This window comes from Grus americana, chromosome 5 (assembly GCF_028858705.1).
Source record: "Grus americana isolate bGruAme1 chromosome 5, bGruAme1.mat, whole genome shotgun sequence".
Lineage (NCBI taxonomy): Eukaryota > Metazoa > Chordata > Aves > Gruiformes > Gruidae > Grus > Grus americana.
Genome location: NC_072856.1, coordinates 64722906 through 64737192, shown reverse-complemented (window position 1 = coordinate 64737192; position 14287 = coordinate 64722906). Strand labels below are relative to the sequence as shown.

At 51.9% G+C, this 14287-nt stretch overlaps 3 protein-coding genes across 5 annotated transcripts; 1 reads left to right on the top strand and 2 right to left on the bottom strand.

The window, feature by feature from the left end:
• Positions 1 to 1552: 1552 nt before the first annotated feature.
• GPR135 (G protein-coupled receptor 135) lies at positions 1553 to 4373 on the bottom strand. The gene is made up of 2 exons (XM_054828614.1): positions 2498 to 4373; positions 1553 to 2178 (listed from the first exon to the last, which is right to left on the bottom strand). Exon 1 carries the CDS (start codon positions 4167 to 4169, stop codon positions 2889 to 2891), a length of 1281 nt encoding a protein of 426 aa, XP_054684589.1. The 5' UTR covers positions 4170 to 4373; the 3' UTR covers positions 1553 to 2178; positions 2498 to 2888.
• A 1441-nt stretch (positions 4374 to 5814) lies between these two features.
• Positions 5815 to 9577, bottom strand: L3HYPDH (trans-L-3-hydroxyproline dehydratase). Its single transcript, XM_054828613.1, has 5 exons — positions 9004 to 9577; positions 8531 to 8700; positions 8085 to 8207; positions 7088 to 7229; positions 5815 to 6311 (listed from the first exon to the last, which is right to left on the bottom strand). Exons 1-5 carry the CDS (start codon positions 9545 to 9547, stop codon positions 6190 to 6192), a joined length of 1101 nt encoding a protein of 366 aa, XP_054684588.1. The 5' UTR covers positions 9548 to 9577; the 3' UTR covers positions 5815 to 6189.
• A 105-nt stretch (positions 9578 to 9682) lies between these two features.
• On the top strand, positions 9683 to 13951 carry JKAMP (JNK1/MAPK8 associated membrane protein). Of its 3 annotated transcripts, XM_054828478.1 has the most exons (7): positions 9689 to 9802; positions 10018 to 10109; positions 10841 to 10995; positions 11497 to 11703; positions 12138 to 12319; positions 13023 to 13099; positions 13403 to 13951. In XM_054828478.1, exons 1-7 carry the CDS (start codon positions 9790 to 9792, stop codon positions 13619 to 13621), a joined length of 945 nt encoding a protein of 314 aa, XP_054684453.1. In that variant the 5' UTR covers positions 9689 to 9789; the 3' UTR covers positions 13622 to 13951. The 3 variants fall into 3 exon arrangements, with proteins under 3 accessions (XP_054684454.1, XP_054684453.1, XP_054684451.1); XM_054828479.1 differs by lacking the exon at positions 10018 to 10109 and having other exon boundaries at positions 9683 to 9802; XM_054828476.1 differs by having other exon boundaries at positions 9769 to 10109.
• The last annotated feature ends 336 nt before the right edge of the window (positions 13952 to 14287 follow it).

Genomic DNA, 14287 nt, shown 5'->3' with positions numbered 1-14287 from the left:
TTATAGCTCTTTACAACTGCCTGAAAGGAGGTTGTAGCCAGGTGGGTGTCAGTCTCTTCTCCCAAGTAAAAAGTGACAGGAAGAGACAAAATGGCCTCAAGTTGCACCAGGGTAGGTTTAGATTGGATATTAGGAAAAATTGCTTCACTGAAAGGGTTATCAAACATCAGAACAGGCTGCCCAGCAAAGTGGTTGAGTCACCATCCCTGGAGGTATTTAAAAGATGTGTAGATGGGGCACTTAAGGACATGGTTTAGTGGTGGACTTGGCAGTGTTAGGTTTACGGTTGGACTCGATGATCTTAAGGGTCTTTTCCAACCTAAACAATTCTGTGATTCTATGATTATGAGGAGTACAGGACAGGCATAGCTTTAAAACACAGGCTGGCTCTCCACTGGAGCTGCAGAAGGTCCACACCAAAAAGGATCTGGTCAAGAATCTCCCCTTGCTACAGCCCGTTAGTGTTTAACGGGAATGTGCTAATTTGTCATGGCCCAAAGACCCCAGCCAGCTGCCCTCATTCAGCTCCTCACATACAAGACTAACGTGCGGGCACCAGCCAGTGCCTGTTAAAAATATGCTGAAATCTCTGGTGTTCCAGCTTCACTACTACCTTCCTAGAAAGTCGTGTTAGTTCACTCCTGGCGGCGCACCACGAGTCAGGCACAGTGGTGCTGGACCTTCATCTTCCTCATTTTCTTAACCCAGGAACTATCCCTTAGTTTATCTAATCTGACCAAGTTTGTTCCAATTGGCAGATAAAGCTCTTCTTGCATGCAAAACGTGAAAAAACCCCCCTGTAAATCTGCGTGGTGCTCCCGGCATTACAGAGCACTGGAACTTACTCTAAGGACTGTTGCTACAACTCATGGACAAACGTCCCTTCTGGGAAGGCAAAACCCCACAAGTTCTCTTTGCTATCTCCTGGATCGCAGTTAAACTCTTCTATAGATAATAAAAGAGTCAATGACTAGTGGAACTCAGGCAAAAGCTCTTGAAAAAGCTGTTCAAACACCAGAGTACTCTGTATGGCAAATTAGCCTGCACCAATCTCCTTCTCACCACCTGCCAGCTACCTAGGTAAGAGTTAAATCTAATTTCATCATTAACAACCACTTCTTTTGCTTTACAGGAGCCATACCTTGCTGCAGAAAGGCAGGTATGCAAGAAATTCCTGTCCTGCCTTTTTAACAAGTCACTAGTGTTCACTTGCTGTCAAACAGCTTCTGTGAAAAGCTGTGGTTTTTCTGTACAGCTTCTCTCTGAAACGGTATGAATACACAGCTCAACTTGCAAAATCCAGGACCTGCAGGGCAAAGTATCAGTGCTGAGTAGTCAAGGGGCAAATCTTTTCCTCGTGGACTTCAGAGGCACCACAGAAGGAAATTACATTAATACTCACAGCATGAAAAATGGCTGCATTAAAATTTCACAAACAATTAGGTCTCTCTCTACTATCATTCATCTAGCAATTTTTAACAGAAGTTCTCTTCTCAAAGCTGGGCTGAGAATGATGCCAGGTCAAGACACTTAAATCTCCTGCATAAAAGACAATTTATTTCTTATAACTTACAAAATGATGACAGTATGTTCATTTGGGTCACAAAGAGTTGAAAAAGCCGGTAAAACAGTAACATATTTTTAAAGCCTGTACAAAGGAAAACACTGCCTGTCTTTCACATTTAACTCTGGCAAACATAAAGGAAGGCCCAATCTTAGTTTCTGATTCAAAATACTAATTTAAGGCTTTAGGCCTTTAGAAAAAAAAAATTGTACTGACAAATTCATATGAATTTATGCCGTGCAATCACACTTCCATTGTGGTATTTTCCTTTTTTTCAATGGCAAACAGAGCTGTTTTTTAAATATTATACTGCAGATGGATTGCTGCCATAAATACAATAGTATCTGTTCTCTGCATATACACATTTCCACCTGCTTAACAGCATCAAAGAGCACATGGTATTGCTTTATCTCACCCTTCAAATACTCACCCCTCTTGCATGGCTCTTCTAAACACGGTTATAGAGATGTGAGACACTTCAGATGAGCTCAAAAAGAAAACACACACCTTGTGCACAAACTCAGTGTTACCATAGTCTACACCCACAGCCTTTTCCTCAGTCTGTCTGAAGAACTCTCATTTCTCATATTCATAGTATTTTAAGCTGACTGTACCTGGGGAAAGAAAAAAAAAAAAAAAAGCCTGCTGAAATTCTGACAACTGAGGTTTCATCTTTCTTCCCTTCCCTTCCCTTCCAGTATCGTACATCTTCCCTTTCACAACAATTACTGTTTTGTTATTGGGAGCAAATCATCTTAATAGGTTGCTTTTTTAGCCTGTCCTACAGTCTATGACTTTCTGACTAGCAGCACTTCCACATATAACGGGTTAAAGCAACATTTTCCTGCCATGATGCGGTTTTCACAGTGCGGTGTTTTCAGAGCGTCTTCCAGCTGCCAGTGCTCAGCTTTCAATTGCTTTTTTGGCACTTACTTAACAAACAGCTCACACAGTCAGTTTGGGCTGTATTTCTGTGTCTGTCTCTTAGATTCACTGTGGCACTTTCTGCAGGACTGGAGCAAACACTGGTTTGTTCTTGCAGTCAAGCTCTTGCACTGGCTGGGCTCAGCGGCTATCACCAGTGTGTCAGGCCTGCTGAAAGGGAATGGGGGCCTTCCTTTCCCTGTGGAGCTCTCGCTGCTCACAGACTGGGTCGCCAAACCAGAGCTCACACAATGGAGAACCCATACCATGGCTCACACAGTCCCATCTCTCCAATTCCATGGTAGTCTGGCTGCAAAGGGCTCCAAGTGCCGGGGCTCTCCGCATTTCCGCAGGGAGACGGCCCCGGGGCCTGATGCCTCCATCCTGGACCCCCATCTCTTCAGAGGCTGGTGTCGACGGTGTCTGCTTTGGCCTGTAAGGCAGCCTCAGAGATGGTGTCCGGTTGCCCATCGCGACAGAAGAGTACAGCGGGGTTCTTGCAGGCCCACATGGCCACCTCTCCCCCGCTCGCTGGGCTGGAGGAGGACGGGGCACTGCCTGGGGGGCCACTGTGCCGGTTGACGTAGCGCTCTCGGACGCGGTCAGCCCGGCTCCGGGGCTCCGGCTGGCGGGCTGAGACTGAGAGGTAGGCCGCCACGTTGTTCCTAGTCCTGTAGCCGCCCTCACGGCTGCGCCGCAGCAGGACGGAGATGTTGGGGTTCCGAGCAGCGTAGATGAGGGGGTTGATGGCGCCGTTGGCCCAAGCCATCCCGCTGGCTACGGCGTCCATGGTAGGCGAGAAGGGCAGGCGGCCAGCAGCAGCAGCCAGCCCCAGGATGCAGTAGGGCCCCCAGCAGCAGATGATGGAGACAATCATGATGAGGACGGTGGTGGCTGTGCGCATCTCCCCGTAGGCCCGCAGCAGGTGTCCATAGGTGGTGAGGGGCCGTACGCGGCTCTCGGCCAGCCGCACGGCCCGACAGATGTTGTAGTGGCAGAAGCACATGAGGGCAAAGGGCAGGAGGTAGCAGAGCACGATGAGGGCCGCGCCGTAGGGTGGGCCCAGCCGGGAGGAGCCCCAGGGCAGCACGTAGACGCAGCGGTAGGCCCCGGGCCGGGCCTCTCGCTGCCCCTCGCCCGCCAGCCCGTACCAGGGTCCGGCCAGAGCCAGGGCGGCCAGCCAGACAGCGGCCAGGAGCTGAGCGGCACGGCGGCGGCCCATCTTGTGTCGGGGCTGGCGGACGATGGCGCAGTAGCGGTCGAAGGAGAGCAGGGCCATGGTGAGGGTGGCGGCGATGCCCAGCCCAGCGTGGAGGGCGGCGCTGGCCAAGCAGAGGCGCTGCCCGAAGAGCCAGGCGCCGGGCGGGCGGCTGAGGAGGCTGAGGAAGGTCAGGGGCAGGCAGAGCAGGGCGCCCAGCAGCTCCGACAGCGACAGCGACAACACGAAGGCGTTGGTGACCGTGCGGAGCTGCCGGTGCCGGGCGATCACCAGCACCACCGCCCCGTTGCCCAGCGCCGAGAGGGCGAAGATGAGCAGCAGCGCCAGCGCCTGCGAGGCCAGCGCCGCCGCAGACCACCCCGCCGCCGCAGACCACCCCGCCGCCGCCCCGCCGCTCTCATTGCCGCCGCCGCGGGAGAGGTTGCCCGGCACGGCCGCCGCCGGCTCCATGCGCAGCCTCATGCCCCGGCCCGCGCCGCGGCTGCAGAGGCGCTGCCCGCCCGCCGAGCTCCCCGCCCGCGCCGGGCCTCCGGCCCCGCCAGCCGCTGACGTCGCCCGGCCGCCGTTGCCCGGGGAACCGGCCCGGCCCGGCCCGCCCCGCGGCCCGAGAGCGGGGGAGCGGCGCCCCCACAACCGCGCAGCGGGGCCGGGAGACCCCGGCCATTACGGCTGGCATGAGGACAGGGACCCCCCTCACCCCACACCGGCATCACCCCCATCCCACAGTCGGGGATGGGTCCCCAGGGCCCCTCTCCTCTCACAGCCCCTCTCCCCTCATGAGGGGGCAGGGGCCAGCTACCCCCAGACACCCCGGGCTGAGGTCTCACAAGCAGAGGGGTTAGGCCAGAGACCCCCACATGGGCAGCAGGAGCTATGCTGGAGCTGCCTGCCCCTACATCAAAAATTTCTTAGGGATTGGGATAGTGAATAGATAATGAAGGCTGCAACCCAATTAATGGCCAAAGAGCTTCCAACCTTTCTCTGCTGGGCTGCGTGACTTGCTGTCCCTGCTTTTCCCTGGGAGCCACGCTGGGAGGCTGATCACAAGGGAGATGCCGATCACAAGGGAGATGCCCAGAAGCTAGAAACACGTGGAGGAGTTTGCTCCTGCAAGCACAGACGATGTACGTGTCACTTCTTGCTCCCCCAGACCACAGGGTGTATGGGATTTATCTGGGGGTTACAGGAAAGCTGGGAACAAAAGCCCGAGACACCAGCCTAAAAAACCTCCATTGGCAACGCAGCCGTTCTCTGACCAAGGGGATTTCTGTTCCTTCCCATTCCAAAGTTAAAATTTTCAGTTTGACAGAAGAAATTCCTCTCAGGCTTTTCCATGCCAACCTTTTGGAAGCTCTTCAGTGCGACTTGCTCCCTTCTGCTGCATGACCTACTGGGACATGATCACTCTCTTTTTCATGTCTCATTTTAACAAGGAGCATCTTCAATAAACAAACACCATTTTGTCCAGAGACAGAGTGGAAATTACAGACCACAAATGGTCTGAAGCTCTGCTGCTGTCACTGCAAATGCTTGCCTACAGCCCAGGGCTTGGTTTGGTTTTTCCACCAGCAATCTTCCCTGGAGGGATTCTGCAAAACAAACATTGACTGCGCTCTGCAAATCATCAGTAAATAATTAGCAATCGAAGGTCATAATGGCTCAGACCTTCGAATACAGCTGCTCCTGTTGAAAGTTAACCACGGGGTATTTGCAGCCAATGGTCCAAGCTAAGCAAGAGAGGAAGGTTTAGGGAAACAACACCTCGTAGTAGACACGAAATGGGGACAGTAGGAAGTTTGAGCAAATCCCTGCATCCAACCCCAGGATGCAGGAGGGCTCTGGCAGGGCTGAAGCGAGTGCAGGGAGGAACGGGGGGGGGGGGGGGGGGGGGGGGGGGGGGGGGGTGTGGGGTGTGGACAGGGGGTGGACAGGCCTGAGCAGGATAGGCCAGGGAAGCTGGGGCATGAGACAGAGCAGCACAGCAGTCTGAGCGGGAGGCATCGAGGAAGAGCAGGCAATCCAACCAACAGCCATGACACACTCAGCAGAATCCTGGAAATGAGCTCTGGAAATGAGCTCTGGGAATGAAAAAAGAGGAAAAAGGCAGTGTTTTCAGCTGGCATTTAATAGGAATCTGGCTTTGAGATTAGTAATTCGCAGACGTAGAGAAGGCACATAAATCTGAAGACAGGTCTCCAAGATCAGCTCTGTTTTCTGAGAATAATTATTGGAAAAAAAGAAGAAAAAGATTACGGCTTCTCAGAGCAGCCCATATATGCTAATCACGTTGCACCCAATATGCTAATCACAACAGGGGAACATGGCCTGTTATCTTGAAACACAGCTGATACTGTCACACCACCAAAGGCTGTTTCTGTTGCTCTGGCATATTGCAATGAGCCGTGTGAAGAAGCAGAACAGAAATGCGTGGGCAGAAGCACAGCACCATCAGTGAGACTTTGCCACTGTCCCGTGGCTTGGGTCACTTGAAGAAGAAGCCATATTTCAGTGGATCCTCCTCTTCAACAGTGAAAGTGGCTGTACCGGTGTAAAAGGCTTCTCCTGAGACTTCCACAATGACAGCGTTGTAGTCCCCAAACTTGGCTTCCTGCAGAGGGATTAGGATCAGGACAGAGGTGACAGGAGGTTCTCTGCTCTCCCAACCCCATGAGATGCCAGCGCTACCTGGCGCTTACGCAGAGTCACCCCTCACCCAGCACGACCCTGCCCAGGTACATCCCAAAGCGTGCAGTAGCCCTTTTACTGCCTCACCTTGCCTGCACGAGCTCCACACTTGCACAACTGCTGCTGGCCCTGCTCTGAGCTCACGAGCCCCTGCATTGCCACAGCATGAGTTTGCCTTAAAGGAGGCCGACACGCTGGCGGCCGCTTGGCACCCAAAAAACAAGAGCTCCCTGGGGCACATCCAAACCTTTACAGCCACGTGCTGTCAGATCCCATGGGACCAGACCTGGGCCTGGAAACCTGGATGTACAGACCCAGCTTCTACATGTCCAAAAATGCGCTCAGCCTTTGAGCAGGGAAGAGGGGACTAAACCAGGAATTCACCCTTAGCTGCCACTGTGAGTGGACCAGACTGATTTATCTACCTCTGCATCAGAGGTGTTTCTCACCCCAGTCCTTTCCTGATGGCTGAGAGAGGATTTGCAGGGAAGCCATGCAACAGAACAATGTTACTTGCTTCTCTAATGAAAAATCCTGAAGCGTGAGGCTGTGGGAAGGCAAGACCCCCAGGCACCTCCCTCCTTCCATACGTCCTTTCCCAGGCACAGAAAGGCTTTTCTGCTTCTCCACTGAGCCAAGGCAACAGCACTTTTCCAGCAGTCCTCAAGACAGAAGGAAAGTCCAGCACAAGCCACTTGCCTTCACTGCTTTCCCAGTGAAGAAGGACCCCGTGGTGCTGCTCCGAAAGGTTCTGGTCTGGTTCAGCTGGATGAGCCCCTTATGGTACTGCAAGGCGATGCGAGCTGTCACACCCGAACCTGTCGGACTTCGGTCAACCTATATTCAGAAGAGAAGATGAACCAGCTCTAGTATTTTGAGGTTTTTTAATAGAAAACCATATTGCTCCCCTCAGTTCTCTTTGCCACCTTTATACTGCACTTGGGAGAAACCCCTCTAGCCCAGGATTTTGTACAGAATCTGGATACATCACATATGAGAAGACAAAATAAGCAGGTTTGGGGTACTTTTGGATTGTGATCAGCTTTGGCAAACTTGTAGGGATGAATGATGTAACAAATATTGAGGCTATTTAGGGAGCACTTGAAAGCTTCCCAGCATCATAGCAAAAGGACTGAGAGGGACAGAGGCCACCTTCCCCATCCTCCAGCATAAAGCAAGAGCTGCTGGCCAGCCTGGTTTTTAAAACCTCCAAAAGCACAACGTTGGCCAGCTTCCGAGGTGATCTGTCCCCATGCTGGTAAGCCCAACTGAAACTTCCCCTGCTATTTATGTGATACCTTATCCACTGCAGACAAGGATAGATATTTACATCCCCTCATTTCTCTCTTGCTCTGTTCATCCCCAGCAACTGTTCCCTAGATTTGGACTTTAAGGACATGCACTATGTGGGGATCCTGCCTCAGCCCCTGAACTCCTGGGAAATTCCTACCTATGGGACATGGGTAAGAACCTTTTTAAAATGCCACCATCTAAGATGTGCAGAAGTATTTCTGTTGTTAGGAACTAAACGAGCATGTGTTACATGACACTCAGCTCTTCAGAGACATCACTGCAGCAGAAGCAATCATCACTGCCCAAACCGAGAAGCAGAACCCTCCCTTGTCTCTGCAGTGGATGTAAGAAGGGAAAAAGGTGGTGCCTTGTGTGTCTGGGAAGAGCCCATTTCTGTACCTGTTCATCTGCAAACACACAGATGTTGGTGGTGGGCTCCTCACTAAAGGCATCTTTCCCATCCGTCAGTATGGTGCCGTAGAGGAAGGCCAGGTCTTCGCTTTCAGGGTGACGAAGCTTGAACTGGGAACAGCACAGACAGGCTCACCAACACGTGCAGCAGCTGGCACTCAGCAGTACATGCAGCACAGCTTCCTCGAGAGACCAGAGGAAGGGGACAAGGCCTCACTGTTGCATTTCCACCTCTGCTTCTCCAGTAACAGAGATGGATGCAGCAGCAGGAACTCATGTCCTTGTGAGGCTGGAGGAAGACTCTGAAATTCAACATGGGGCTGGAAGGATGGGACTCCCTCCCATCCTGAGCATCTCAGGGGGAATAAAGGGCCTTGCTATGGTGCAGTCACCCTAAAGGAAACACACTGGGGTACCGCAGCGTTCCACCATACCTGTTTCTTCACCGCTTCCGTCACTGCGCTTGCCGCATTGACGAGATCTCTGGTCTTCGAAGAGCACACATCAAGGCCCAGCTGCTCAGCACTGAGAAAGGCGTAGAAAGTGCCACCATAGCCAATGTCGACCATCACCTTCCCATGACCAGGGACATCGATGGCCAAGTCTGAGCAATGAAAGGGAGGATGGTGAGGAGGGGGAACCGTGCTGAGCCATGGGCTTGCATATGGAGCAAAAGAACTGAGCTGCATGCAACGTGGGGGACAAGGAAAACGACTTGGGTGCTCTCATGCCAGAGAGCGGAATGTGATGCCTTATGCCACCCCCAATGATGTCATCCTGCCTCTGAGGGACATCAGAATTGGGGACAGATTTGACAGATGCCCTTCAGCCAGGCCGCCAGCCCCCACCCTGGCACAGCCACCACCAGCCCCTGCCCCAAAACCAGCGTGGCAGGCCCGGTCCCTACCGGTGGCAGCAGCAAAGGCAGGCACACTGTGGAAGCGGACAGGGTTGCCGCTGCGGTGGCCGTCCCAGGGGACGAAGGCGGTGACGGGCCCGCAGGGACAGTGCAGGCGGACAGCAGTCTCGGGGCAGCTGGGTGCCGCCACCAGCCCGTAGTCGAGGGCGAAGCGGCCGAGGGCCAGGACGGCATGGCCACACATAGTGCTGTAGCCGGCGCCGTGCAGGAAGAGGGCCGCCAGGTGGGCACCTGCGGCAGCCGCCCCATTGCGCACCACCACCGCCCCGTACATGCCGGCGTGGCCCCGCGGCTCATGCATCAGCGCCCGCCGCACGTGGTCCTCCGTGGCCGCCACCTCCCGCCGCAGCGACAGCAGTGACAGCCCCTCTGCCACCGCCTCCTCCGCCATCTCCAGTCGCGGGATGATGCGCAGCGGCTCGCCGCCCGTGTGCATCTCCACCGTCTGCAGCACCAAGCCCGAGGGCGAGTGCGGCGGCAACCGCCGCCCCGCGCCGCCGCCGCCGCCGCCGCCACCACCCTCCGCCGCCATCGCCCGCGCCCCGGCGGGGCGGAGACTACGCGGGGCACGCCCCCCCGGAGGGCCACGCCCCCAAGGCGGAGCATTCCCGCCCCTGCGTATGGCCTCACCCACGGGCAGAGCGGCCCCGCCCCTTTGCGGTGACCACGCCCACATTGTCCGGAAGGCTGGAGCTTGTCCCCGCGTCGGAAGCGGAAGTGGCGCGTACGGAAGTAGCTCGGCGGAGCCGGAGGGTCTGTTGCCGGGTTACCGGGATGTTCCTCTCCGGTAGGATGGGGCGGGCCGGGCAGGGGGCCCGGCGGTACCAGGCTGGGGATGGGAGTGAGTGCGGATGGAGGAGGGGAGTTGTCGGCGGCTGGAGCGGGCCGGGGGTGGCGCTCGGTGCCTCTCGGCTGCGGGGGGGCCGCGGTGTGCGAGGCGGGACAGGTCGGATCGGATCGGATCGCAGCGCCACGGTAACGCGGGGTGCGATCTCCCCGCAGCTGTGGACATCCAGCCCGCCTGCCTCGGGCTGTACTGCGGCAGGACCGTCCTGTCGGTCAACGGCTCCGTGGAGACCTACGGGGACTGCGGGGTAAGTGTGGCGCGGGCGAGGCTCGGCCTGGGGAGGGGCGATGGTCCCGCTCCCTCCCGGGCTGGGCCCGGCATCGGCAGCGCGGGCCGGACTGCCCCGGAGGCTGATGAGGATCCTGCTGGAAGCAGCTCCGCAGCCCAGTCCCGAGGTGACTTGGAGATCAGGTGGAGCTGAGGGCTGCAGAGGGCGGGCAGAGCTCTCTTACCGAAAGCAGGAGCTGCTCAGTGAAACGTTCCCCGAAGGAGGTGCTGAAGGCTGGGTGCTAAACCGGAGCTGAGGAGGGGGTCTTGCAAAAGCTGGAACAGAACGGGGCGGTACAGAGTGCTGTACTGAAATCACTCTGCCCACTGATTTTATTGGAGTACTGAGGGAGAGCAAGATCCAGGGAGGGTGGTATGAAGGAGGAGCGAGAAACTCTGGGGGTCAGTGGTAGTGAGCGGCCTGGTGACTGAGCTTAGCAATGAAAGGGAGGTGATGTGACAGTGGGAGAGGAAAAAGGAGTCTTGGATGAAGTCTTTTCAACATGCTTCACGTTTGTTTGTATTAAGAAATAAGGGCGGGAGAGAGCAAGGCCAGTGTAAGCTGAGAAATTGCTGAGGTTAATGTTTCATCTCTTTAAAAATCTGATACGTTTCTTGCCCCAGTACTACTTCAAGCTGTTTTTCCAGGAACTGCAATGGTTCGTTATTGGTACTCAGATACTTTGTAAATACAATCTCTGCTTTTTGTAGGTATGTCCTAGAGGTCAAAGAACTGATGACAACAAAATCTGCCGGGAATGTATGGGATCTCCGGACCGCTATGACTGGCTGTACCTTGGCTTCATGGCCATGCTTCCCCTGGTTTTACACTGGTTCTTTATTGAATGGTATTCAGGAAAAAAGAGGTTCGTATACCCCTTCTTCAGATAAGTTATTTAAAAATGGAAATCTCATATCCATGAGTATCAGATCTAAAATGCTGAATTGAACTGTCCAGCAGTTCATGCTGTTGGTTGAGCTGATACAGTAGCAAGTAAGCTTTGGGCAGCTGGAGGGGGTTTATTTACAAATGTAAGAGTCCTGCAGGTCCTTCTTGCCAGTCACTGACCTCAGGGCATGGTCTTTGCTCTTTAATGTGGTGGTGCCAAGTCTGTCTGGCAATTCGGGCTGGATTGGGTTTCCCAGTAGTGGGCGAGAGTTTAAGAGAGAGCTTTCGTTTAAGAAGCTGGAATGTTGTTCAATCACATTTTACACACTAAATCATCTGAGATTGTAAATAACCTTGGTCACAGTGGATATTGACTCTCTAGAAGGTTCTGTACTGCATGGGCCTCTACGTTTCAGTCGGCATTTAGATTTCCTATAGAGTTAGCAAAATAGTACTAAATCTCTCTCTCCTTCCACAGTTCCAGCGCCTTGTTGCAGCACATCACTGCTTTGTTTGAGTGCAGTGTTGCAGCAATTGTTACGCTGCTTGTCAGTGATCCCGTCGGCTCTCTGCATATCCGCTCCTGCAAGGTGAAGAAGCTTTCAGACTGGTACACGATGCTTTACAACCCAAGTCCCGACTACATCACCACAGTGCACTGCACTCACGAAGCAGTCTATCCCCTGTGAGTGTAAAGGCTTTTGTACTTCTGTCTGTCCCTTCCTTTTATACCAGCGTGTTTCTGTCCGGGCCTCTTCTCAGAGCTGCAAAAAGTGTTCAGATATAACTCAGACCAATGAATATGAATCCCCTGAAGTCTTTTCATGCATTCAGCTGTTTTATGTGTGGAACATCTAACAACTTTCTGACTCACCAAAGAAGGTGGCATAGTCTAGGCTATTCAGCTATGAAGCATAAGACTTCATTTTTATTCCCTTTTGCTGTGTCTTGACCATTTCCCCTAGGAAAAGTGAGCCCGTCGCTCTGTGTTTATGTACTTTGATTGTAAATTCTTTGGAATTCTTTGGTTCTAACCCCAAATTGCCAGGTTCTGAGTTGAGTCTGCAGGAGAAAACAGACTGCACGTTTTAAGGAATTTATCTTTTTTTTTTTTCCTAGGTACACCATTGTGTTTATATATTATGCCTTCTGTCTTGTGTTGATGATGCTACTTCGGCCTCTTCTGGTTAAGAAAATTGCTTGTGGTTTAGGAAAGTCAGATCGATTTAAAAGCATTTATGCAGCACTTTACTTCTTCCCTATCCTCACTGTGCTTCAGGCCGTTGGAGGAGGCCTGCTCTGTGAGTTCTCTCCTAATAACACTAACACACACACTTACAAACACAAACAACTGACTTAGGGGAGGGACGGAAGGGACATGATGCTCCTTTTGCTTTGAGAATAAGGACATTGCTTAAGGTTACTGGGAGGAGTCTTACTGAAAAGGTTTCTCATTTCTGCCCTGTCCTAACCAGGCTCCTGCCCAACACTGCTTTGCCTCTGCCGGTGGTGCTAGAGGCTGTGTCTTTCCCAGAAAGGGAACAGAGTGGGTACGAGAGAGAGTTACTTCAGAGGGAGTTAGTTCCACTTTCTGCTAAGGTAGAGTTTGTCTGATTTCAGAGATGGATTAAAGTATAAGTTTGGGGAGATCAGCTATTTTTGGTTTAGCTTCCAGCATACTTGTCACATGAAGGGGACGGGTGCCACAAAATCCCCACTCAGCCTGACTACTTTTCTCATTAGCTGCCTTTTTCAATTAGTGATTTAAGTGTACAGTAACTCCACCTAGAAATACTAGAAAAAGTTTGAAAACCTAAGGCAGAAGTGTTGAATAGTTGTGCTTGGCTGACGCTTGCCACTGTGCATGTTTGATGGGACAATAAGAGGTGGGCTATAGTAGCTTAGTTTACTTCATGCCCATGGCTATATATGGAAAAACTCTCTCTGCTGAAATGTATATAATGCATTCTTTTTCCCACTAATGTGTTCAATGTCTGCCTTTAGATTATGCATTTCCTTACATCATACTGGTGTTGTCTTTGGTTACGCTGGCTGTGTACATGTCTGCTTCTGAAGTGGAGGTAGGTAAACCTGTTTCCTGTGTTAAAACTCATAACACAAAACACTTGAATGAGCAGAGACCACTTTGTCTCTTGCCCTTTCTCAGCAGTGTATTCTGCATTTAAGCCTCTTCCTTTATGACTTCTCCTCTTAGCTGGAGAAAGCCCTTGTGAGACTTTCCTCTCGTGGTGCACTGAGAAACTGCGTTATGTGCTGGAAGGGCTCAAACCCAGGAGGCCTCATACAGTCTCTGTGCAGCTCTTAAACATCAGGTACTAGGTGACAGGCTGAATGCTAACAGGATATTGTGTTTATTTTGCAAGTCTTTCAAGGATCTTCTTGTCAGGAAGAAAAGGCTTGTTGTCCTCTTCAGCCACTGGTTACTTCATGCCTACGGAATCATCTCCATTTCCAAACTGGATAAGCTTGAGCAGGACCTGCCGTTGCTTGCCTTGGTACCTGCACCTGCCCTCTTCTACTTACTGACAGCAAAGTACACCGAGCCATCTCGCATACTCTCAGAAGGTGGAAATGGACATTAAAAGGAGCCCATGCCAACAATGCTGTCCTAATGATCTGGATTCAGCAATTTTAGTGCTTGTTACAATTTGGAAACCTCTGGTTTAAAAGAAATTATTTATATACAAGACTAGGTGAAACACCTCTGAGTAAGACTGTATAATATGAAAAAGCTGCACTTTTGTATTCTTTGTAAGTATCTGGTATAGATTGAAGGGAATGTCTTTGTGTCTATTTATCACTGTCAATCTGTATAAAAAGCTTGTGACACATTCTAGCACAGCGGTTTGCTTGTATATGTTTATTTCCCAATACACTATTTGAGGTGGTTTTTGAATAAAACAATAGAGCCCAGTTTTCAGCAGACTTTCTATAAAACAAATAGAGCTTGACTATACCATAGAGCTTGGTTTTCCATCACCTACTCTAGCTCCCATCCCTCACCAGTGGAAACAGACTTTCATCTTCCTTCCATAAAAAAATTTATTCGTCATGCTGCTTTAGTCTGACTACTAGGAAGGAGAGAAAATATTGTGAAGTTCTCTATAGTTTATGTTCTGTGTATTTCATATATGGAGACCTCTTCCTGGAGATGATTATACAACAGTAGCTTTCTCATTCCTTAAAGAGATGCCGTTATCTCTGCTCTACATTCATCAAAATCTTTATGTGAACACCTTGATAAGAAT

What these genes read in the sequence shown, in the direction of transcription:
- GPR135 (XM_054828614.1), bottom strand. Translation starts at nt 4,169, where the DNA reads ATGAGGCTGCGCATGGAGCCGGCGGCGGCCGTGCCGGGCAACCTCTCC.
- L3HYPDH (XM_054828613.1), bottom strand. Translation starts at nt 9,547, where the DNA reads ATGGCGGCGGAGGGTGGTGGCGGCGGCGGCGGCGGCGGCGCGGGGCGG. An exon ending in TGCCTTTGCTGCTGCCACCG is followed by an intron (nt 8,701 to 9,003) that starts GTAGGGACCGGG and finishes TTCATTGCTCAG; the next exon opens with ACTTGGCCATCGATGTCCCT. An exon ending in TGGGAAAGCAGTGAAGGCAA is followed by an intron (nt 6,312 to 7,087) that starts GTGGCTTGTGCT and finishes CTCTGCAGGAAG; the next exon opens with CCAAGTTTGGGGACTACAAC.
- JKAMP (XM_054828476.1), top strand. Translation starts at nt 9,867, where the DNA reads ATGGAGGAGGGGAGTTGTCGGCGGCTGGAGCGGGCCGGGGGTGGCGCT. An exon ending in AGACCTACGGGGACTGCGGG is followed by an intron (nt 10,110 to 10,840) that starts GTAAGTGTGGCG and finishes TGCTTTTTGTAG; the next exon opens with GTATGTCCTAGAGGTCAAAG. An exon ending in CACGAAGCAGTCTATCCCCT is followed by an intron (nt 11,704 to 12,137) that starts GTGAGTGTAAAG and finishes TTTTTTTCCTAG; the next exon opens with GTACACCATTGTGTTTATAT.